General features: G+C 44.5%; 1 protein-coding gene across 1 annotated transcript in view; it reads left to right on the top strand.

Moving 5' to 3' along the window:
• Nucleotides 1–2,866, top strand: part of map3k10 (mitogen-activated protein kinase kinase kinase 10) — a 32,138-nt gene extending 29,272 nt beyond the window's left edge. Inside the window, exons 10-11 of the mRNA XM_061073006.1 lie at nt 1–249; nt 704–2,866. The exon at nt 1–249 is cut by the window's left edge and continues 286 nt beyond it. Of these exons, the coding sequence (XP_060928989.1) occupies nt 1–249; nt 704–1,098 (644 nt within the window). The 3' untranslated portion in view covers nt 1,099–2,866. The remainder of the gene's footprint in view (nt 250–703) is intronic.
• The last annotated feature ends 6,476 nt before the right edge of the window (nt 2,867–9,342 follow it).

Below are 9,342 nucleotides of genomic sequence, written 5' to 3'. Positions count from 1 at the left end.
CTCCTCCGGCCCCTCACCTCAACCCGCTGTTGGACCTGCGGGCGGAGAGCTTCAAGAAGGAGCCCAACCAGTCGCTCACGCCCACCCACGTGTCTGCCACCATGGCCCTGAACAGAGGGCACAGACGCACCCCCTCAGAGGGGGCGATACGACCCCGAGCCCAAACCCTGGGACACCGCAGGACTCCGTCGGACGGGAGCATGCCCATGCCTCCTCCACCGGGGGCGCCGCACATCAAAGGAAACAAAGGTACAAGGAAAAAAATAAGGTTTTTTATATAGATTATTTTTTCTCAGGCAATCTTTTTTAAGCCGTCACAAATGTTCAATTAGACTCGCGGAGGAACTGATTCGATTTGGAGGTTTAAAGGTCAAAGGTCACAGAAACATGTTGTGGCCAATTGAACCCAACATCTCAAGTCTGCCTTTAGGGCATTTCTTCACATTTTGACCAGTAGTCAATTGAACTTAAAGATGAACTGATTCCAGTGGTCAAAGGTCACAGTGACCTCGTGAAAAAAATGAATGCAGACTGAAACTTCACTGGTGGGCGGAGGAATACAACCACAGGACAGTATTTCTAGTTTTCCTGTTTGTATTGAATTGTTTGACAAAAGCAACATCTTATCTTAACATTTAGAGTTTTTCCTTAATTGAACAAAGATGATGATTTTCTCCCATTCTTCTCTTTTCCCATCGATCAGGTACACAGGACTCCCTGGACATCCCTCGCCTCCCCAACCCCTCCACCATCTTCCCGATCCCCCAGCGGCGCAAAGCCCCGGCTCCACCCATCCCCGTCCCGGATCCTCTCATCAGTCCCCCGGAGAGACCCAAGACGCTGGAGTTTGCCCCCCGGCCGCGGCCCACCCCAGTCAGGATGAGAGCCGACCCCTGGAAGCTGGGCTCTCTCTCCCGGACCCTGAGCTCGTCGCCGGGCAGCAGCTGCGACAGCCCGCTCGGCTCCGGGGACAGCGGCGCTGGCCCGGTGCGGCCCAGCCTGATGGACATGGACATGGAGGGACAGAATTTAGACCCCACCATCCCTCTGTGTGGAAAGCAGAAGCCTGCCACTCTGTGTGGACAGCAATACTCATAGTGAAACATTTAAACGTGTCCCAGGACGTTAGAGCTGGAGAATAAAGAATGCCTTCTGATGTCTGAGCCGAGCAAAGTGCACTCGCTGAAGTTCGCAAAAACGAACCTGTCCTGTTTTAGGCACTTACTGGAAGCCATCCCTCTCATGTGCACATTTAGCGTCCTAATAAGGTGGCAGCAAGCCTTCCCCTGCAGCGCTCTCTCACCTGTAGACACTGAGGGACCACAGAGGTCTCGTTAAAGCCTTCCTCACCTGCACTACTTCCCTCCTTCCTCGGACGCCATCTCTACCTGCATCTACGTGACCAGGTTACATTTTCCTCTGAGACTCACGACCTTCTTAAAGCCAGTCGAATGCTTAAAGGGCCACTTGTTTGACTTTGCTAAATGTTCACTTCAATGCATCTGCTTGTGCGTCTGCCGCCCGTCTGTGTAGCCGCTTCACTTCCTGCTCGCCTCGTCCTTTTCTCTCTCTCCCACTCCACAGAAATCTCCCATCGTTCACGCTTTCACCCAAACATTCACTTTCATCGTTTCAGGAGTTTTTCCATGAGAAAAACAAGAGCTAGACTTTTTTTTTGTAACTTCCTCACAGAAGAGTGTTCTTGTTCTTATTTTGCACGCTGGTTTTTCTGCCGGACCACAAACATCTCCCACAATTCCTCACGTGTCATCTCGTCATCCACTTCCTTCCAAGACTAAAACAGGAAAAAGCCTTTTTTCCCCCAAAGCACTGGACGGGAGATCTCCTCAGCCTTGTACATTTAAAATCATAGAGTTTATTTTCTCAGTGCTTGCACCACCCCTGCCGCGAACCTGTCAGCGGAAGTGTTTTTCTATTGGTTTGGCAGACCAGGTGTGTGTCTCTGTGTGTGAGAGTGTGTATATTAACTGTACGTGTGTGGATGAACAAAACTGGTTCCTATGTGTGTACTGGTGCTTTTTTAGTGCATGTTGTTTTACGTATGAATGATCGGAGCACTTCTTCAGTAAGACCGCACACACATCCTCGGCTGTTTGTCCTTTTTTCTTTTTTTTTATTAAGAAACCGTTCCTCACTAACAGTCAGTAGCACCCTAACGAACGCCAACTAACACTGGACAACCAGAATAGAAAACACTGAGGGGAAACTAAAAAGAAAACTACCTGATTTCAACGCCAACCTCATGTTTTATGTGGGATCGTTTGGAAGCGTCGCCTTCTCTCCTCTGACCTGCTCCGTTCGGCATTGGTCACCCCCCCCCCACAACCAGTTCGGCGCTGTGGACCAGTGGCTCTCGCCGCCGCCGACCAATCAACCTTTATCTCCGCAGTCGTTTTCGTACAGTGGACAGTGCGTCTTTTGGGCGGCAGATGGTATTTTACTTGACTGTGCAAGTTTCTCTCGGTGAGTGTGTGAGCGTGAACATGAGTGTGTGTTATTGTTTATATGGGATCTTGACAATCCCGTTTGTTCGAAGGGCGAGCCCAAAAAGTTCATTCTTCGCGTGTGGTTAAGAACACTGAGTATTTATTATTAAATTTATTGTTATTATCGGTAAAGGATTAATTATTATTATTATTATTATTACAATGCTCTTCCTGGGATGTCTGTATATATTTGTTAACATAACAGGAAACACCAAGGAGAACCTTGAAAACTGCTCACTGAAACGTCCATGTTGTCTCCAGTCTCATCTGTGACATTACATTTTCTTCGATGAGGAATACGGCGAGAAATGTGATGAATGAGAGATGAATAAAAAAGAAAGAAAGAAAGAAAGATTCATCTATTTTATGTCATAAGGGAAAATCATATACGTGTTGTGCAGTGGTGGGAGAACTCAGATCCTTTACTTTGGTAAAAGTAGCAACAATATAACAACAAATGGATAGTATGGAAGTATTATATAAACTGTTCTTGAAGTAGGAAAAGTTAACGTGCGTTAAATGGCTCCTGTGACTCGCTCTTATTCATAAAGACAAATTATTATTCTTCAGTAATCAGTGTTACTGTTATTTTCTTTCATCATCACCGGGGACAATTTTCTGTGAAACCAATACTTTTAATAATCTTGACAATACTGATAATACTTCTGTACTGTTACTTTCATAGTTTTTTATTCCAGAGCAGGACCTTCCCTTGATGATTTAGCTTTTTTACCTTGGCTCAGGAGGTAGAGCGTGTTGTCCACTTACCTTTAGTTTGGTGGTTTGATCCCCGTCTCATTTATTCAGGATTTCAAAGTGACCTTGGGCAAGATACAGGACGGCTGTGCACACAGTGGATGATTGGTGCGTGATAGAAAAGGCAAGTATACGTATAGAAGTCCTGTATGAATGTGTGAATACAACTTGTACTGTAAAGAGCTCTGAGAGGTCAATAAGACAGGAAAAGAGTTAGACAGTCCATTTACTATTTACAGTTTGGTAGTGGTACTTCTGTGTAAGTAAAGAATCTGAACATGGCAGGTTTACTAAAACGACCTAAAGCACACAGGTCCAGGGGCCCCAAAGAGCTTTAAGGAAGCCTCCGTCTGAAAAGAAAAACAAAATGAGCAATAAAACAACTACAAAGACACACAATACAATAATAAAGACACACAAAATGACCACAAACAGACAATAAACAGCCACACAGAGACAATAACATTTAACCCTACTGTGGGATAAGTGGTTTTATGTCCCTGAAATGAGAGTCTTGCTCCTATTTAGCTGGGTGGGGGGGCCATTGTCTCATAATCCGTCCACTGATCAGTATTCATTCCACCGGTGTAAAGTGCCATTAAAATACTCCACGTACCAGAGTGGCTGCAGCTCACAGTTTAATATCGTTGACTGTTTACATACCTGGTATCAGCTGGGACAAAGGCAGCTGCAGCAACAGATGAAATCCTCTAGGTGTCACCACTGTGCCCTATGATGTCATATCATTTCCAGGTCTGCTGTTTTTCTCCATGTGATGCATTCCTATAGCCACTCTCTGACTCTGCAGCTGCCATAAACCGCAGATGAAGGTGCACTCACGCCTCCAACGCAGCCAGAGTGCGGTTCCATTTCAGGCATCGATCAGGAAAGAAATCCTTTCAATTCCCTATAAAACTCAATGTGATTCATGAAGAGACGTTTCCACTTGACACTTGCTGTGTGTGTGCAGATGATACAAATACCCACAAAAGCACAGTCCACTGCTGTGCGTGTCAGTTGGCCTGCCAATCAAACACCCATCGAGACGCCAGCCAGTTACCTAGCAACCTCTCCTCACTTCCATGGCGATGCTATAAAAAGCAATGGCAAAGAAAACGGTAGGGGGGGAAAAAACATGGGATGACGGGCCTCAAAATGAAAGTGAGGAAGAGAGAGAGGTGTTAAAGAGCCAACAGCAATGATTCTCTCTCACACACACACACACACGCACACACACACACACACACACACACACACACACACACACACACATACACACACACACACACTCACACATACACTCACACACAGACACAGGAGTATTTCTCTTCTGTGCTTTTGTCCATTTTAGCTGAGAGGACTCTCTCACATGCTAATCGCCTTTCTCTCAGTTTATCCACCACATTTCCTTTCTTCTGTTAGTCAGATCGTTCCTCTTTTTCCTTTTAGGTTTGATGATATGGAAATGTGTGTCAGACTCCTTCTGAATCTCAAAATGTTGACTTCAAGATTCAGGGAGCGACAGGAATAAGGAGAGGTGAAGGAAGAAAGGGAAGGAGGACAAATAGGAAAGGGAAACAGCCTCTCTGTGTTAGTGTGTGTGTGTGTGTGTGTGTGTGTGTGTGTACAGCCTCTCTGTGTTAGTGTGTGTGTGTGTTTGTGTGTGTGTGTGTGTGTTTGTGTATTATGTGTACTTTTGAAGTGAACAGCTCTCCAGATTGCCTGCCAGTTGGTGCGTCCTCAGATCTACAGACTGACTTCCTTTACTCTTTGACTGAATCTCCGTCAGATCATTTCATTGTTTCGCGGTTTCTAAATGATCTGTGCATTAACTATATCATAATCAATCTGAGCTAAATCGATGAATAAAGTATTCAAGGCTGAAATATTTTTAAATGCTGTTACGATCAATCGGATCCTGAAAGTTTTCGATATCAGTCGGTTTTCTAGTTAAACATAGTAGTGCATAGTTACTGAGTAACATAGTAACATAGTAACATAGTAACATAGTAAAATAGTAAACTCTAGCAGCTTTGTCAAGTCAGTTATTAATGCTTATCTTAGTGTGGGTTTGTTGACTGTACATTTATAACAAAAAGCCAGTTACAAACTGAATATGTGGAAATGGAGGAGGAAGGATGCATGTTTGGAGCTTCACTTTTACTTTAAAGTAAAAAGTTTCCCAGATTCACTGTGGAGGGTTTAAACTTATGTTGAAATTGATATAGTAGAACTGGAGATAACATCTATTATATTAATTCCTCACTACGACTTCCTCAACAAAACCTGGCGCCTACATTACCCGCAATTGCACTTAAAAGGATTCTCTCCTGTTAAGTGAAAGTGAAAATTGTGACCACACAACAACAACATCAACAACAACAACACTCAGGTTTGTTTGAAACTTTATTCATAATCTTTATTTACCAATCAGTAGTGCATTCCTGGGCTAGCAGTTCAGTAAAACCAGTGTCATGACGCCTGGTGGATGTTTGGATGTTGAATGGAAAAAAAAAGAGAGAAAGGCCTCATAGGGAGCGAGGCGAGATAAAAGCGCGGTCATAGCCTTGACGTCCCCAGCTTCAGGTTTTATTAATTTTTTTGATATATATATTTTGTCTCCATCAACACAGAAACAAACAGGACGGAGGTTGGCAGCTGTGAGGAGCAGCTCTGCGCTCTGGTACCAGGTCCTCAGGGTTCTCGTTCACTCCTGTGTTTTACTGCGTCTTTTACTCTGCAGGAACAGACGCTAGTGTGGGGTCAAAGGTCATTCAGACGGGGAAAGGCAGGGGGTCGGGGTTTGGGAAGGTTCAAAGGGCATTGCACGTACTCTGAGCTGATTTTGGATCCCTTCGACAAAAAGGGATGTCAACAGAAATACCAACAAATACAGACACAGTCACAAAGCAGCTCTGTGGGAGGAGCTGCGGTAAATTTCTCTTTTCTACCTCTTGAATTTCTTTTCTGCCGATAAAGTAAGTCAGAAAAGTAAAGCTTTTCACAACCATAAAACTTTCCTTTTTTGTTGTATTTTTTTTTGTACAATTGTATCATATATTCACAGAAAAACTACTTTGACATTTGACAAACATTCACCTCAAATGACATCAACGAAAAAAAGAAGCAGAAAATAACACAGCCAGTAGTTCTACTTTTTTCCTTTTCTTTTTTGTTGTGCTTTTTGTTCTTTATTTTTCGAAAAGCCACACTGACGCAGACATCGGGCGTCTCTATCTCTATGTGCACAGACAGCGCGTTGTCCGATTACTCTAATGATAACAGCCTTCCGCTGAGTCGCCTCTGCCATCGATCAAACAGAATCAAACGAATCCATCAGCCTGAGATGAACCTGCTCAGCTACAGTTATCTCTGGACGCTCGTGGCGCACGTCGAGCCAGAATGACTTTGCACAGCCAGACAGAAACAAGATGGCGGACTGGTGCCATGAAGAGAGCACCACGGGAGGAGAACCATCCCCGAGGGGCCAGCGGGTGAGGAGACTGAGCTCAGGCAGCCATGGAGACGGAGCCTGCAGGTGCCGCTCCTCCCTGTTGTTTGTTGATTTATCTCATCTGGGGAAACCGAGCAGGCCCAGAGAGAGAGAGAGAAAACAGAGGCACGTCGGGAGAGAGGACGGCTCCTGCACCTGGGGTTTCACTCCTCATCCAACCCACAGCCGGGTGATAAAAATCTGTTTTCCACTCTAGCCCGTTATTTAATTGGTGTTTATGTTACTGATCGCAATGGGAAATGTCAAACAAACATGTATTTTAGCAAAAACAGCAACATAACTCAAAGGAATAGTTCAACTTGTTTACAGTCTTCATGCTGTGCAAAGCCAATCCTCTCCACAGACATCACAGTGGTATCAATCCTTTAACTCTAACTCTCTGCAAGAAAACAAATCATTTTATGTCCCAAATGTTTTACTTTTCCTTTAAGAAAATATCATCATGTTCCTTCACAGCCATTAAGAGCAGGAAATATCATTTATATATTTATTATATTATTAAAAGTTACATTTGACTATGTTGATAAACTTTATGGCTAAAACTATGTGGACGCCCCTGTCTGCAAAGGTTGTGCTGTTATGAGTCACACCTTCTGTTTTCCTGCAGTCAGCTAGGAAAATATCCACCTGTCTGAAATCACTATAATATACTTTATACAGAACTACATTTCCTCTCATTTTATTTTCATCTAAAATCAGAACTTGATATTCATAAACTATTTAACTTTTGTGAAATGGAAGAAAAATAGTAATGATTCACAATAACAATTTACTGCTCCATATAGAGAGATTCTCGAGATTCTATTTCAATGGGAGGAACCAAGGCGTGATTTCAGAAACAGCTCAATAAATGTGGGAACAGTAACTGAAGAAGGAATCCAAATGTTTCTGAACCGCTGTTTCAGACAATGGCGTGCTTTCGTACATAGACAGTTTAGTGGAAGTTGAGTGTGGAACCACCTGCCCTGACCTCAACCACATCCAAAACCTTTGAGATGAACTGGAACACCGACTGGGATTCAGGACCCAACACACATTCAGCTATCACTTTGTGGTGGCTGTTGCTCAGGAGATAGAGGAGCTCGGCCTCTAACCAGAAGGTCGGTAGTTTGATCCCTGGCTGCTCAGGTCTCACATGCCGAAGGGTGATTGGGCTAGACAGTGAACCCCAAATTGCCGGCAGTGTGTGAGTGTGGCTTGGACTGAAAAGCCCTTTGAGTGGTCGATAGAATAGCTCTAAATAAATAAAGGGTTTAATGTTGACATACTTTTAGCCATATAGTGTAGGATGATAAATAAGATCTACACTTTTCTATGTAACTCCACGGCCACAGTGGCCTACTTCTCCCTCCACTGGAGCGGCTCTGTATCATGCAGGTCTCCTCGACACATGGTGCCGTCTCTCCAGAGTCCCAGTGACACACTTTGGTCTCTGTTTCCCTCCCAGCAGGTCACTGGCAAAAAAGTAAGGAGGGGAAATCTTTTACTGAAACTCTCTCCAAATTTCCTCCTACCGGTTCTGTTTGAATTTCTTCAGCAGAGGAATCACCATTTATATCTCCTAGTAACTTTAATTCAACCTTCTTTTTTTCAGATATATGTGTTTACCTTATTGTACCGCTTTGATCGGTGTGTCTGCACCTTCTGTGTTTACAAAGGGCAGAATGGATGAAATAGAGGTATGAGCACATCGTTTAGTGGCAGCATGCCATGTCAGAAAGCAATAGAGCAGATGTAATCCCCTCCCTAACATCTGAAGTAACTCCCTGGAGCCAAACGTTACATGCAGGAGGTGGGCTTGCACACGGGAAAGAGGAAATTGGGTTTCATGGAATCGGAGACGAGGGGAATTCAGGTCATGCTTTCAGAAATCATCAGTCCAGCCTTCTGCAGAACAGGGCGGGTCTAAGCCTGTGGTGAAGCTAATAGAAAAGCAATATCTGTATTATCCACGATTCAGCTTCACAAATTTACAAGAGAAGAGCTGGTAAATATTTTGCTAGTCATGGACATCCACAAACCATATCATCGGTATAGTGTCTAATGCTAATGTTGTGTGTTACAGTGTCTGTCCGCCTGTTTCCATACATTGGTATTTTATTTATCGACATACGGAAAATGGAACGAGGAAGAATCTCAAATGGCTCCCTCTTGTAGATGTGCACTATAAGCTGAGTGCTCCGCGATGGAGGTTCGGACTGTCGGGACAGAAGCTTGTGATTGGTTCCCTGCACTGACGCCGCCCAGAGTCTCCTCGGCGTACTGTCGATGTCTGGGAAGCTTCAGCATTAGCGATAAAAGGTCGGACCTCGGTGGAGAAGAAAGTGTTTTCTCGCCTGTGAACCGCTTAAAGAGTGGACCTCCATCTAAGCCAATGGCAGGTTGATGGAACACCGATCCCATTGGCTATTTTCCATTGTGACATCATTGACGGGAGAACAGAGGGGGGGGGGGGGGGGAGGGAGGGAGGGAGGGAGGGAGGGAGTCTCAACAACATCAACAACAACAAGTGACCCAGGAGGGGCTTCGGACAACAGATCCAAGACACACCAGTTTTCCACAATA

Source organism: Limanda limanda, chromosome 6 (assembly GCF_963576545.1).
Source record: "Limanda limanda chromosome 6, fLimLim1.1, whole genome shotgun sequence".
NCBI lineage: Eukaryota > Metazoa > Chordata > Actinopteri > Pleuronectiformes > Pleuronectidae > Limanda > Limanda limanda.
The sequence above is the reverse complement of the archived record's forward strand: the minus strand, read 5'-3'. Positions and strand labels throughout refer to the sequence as shown.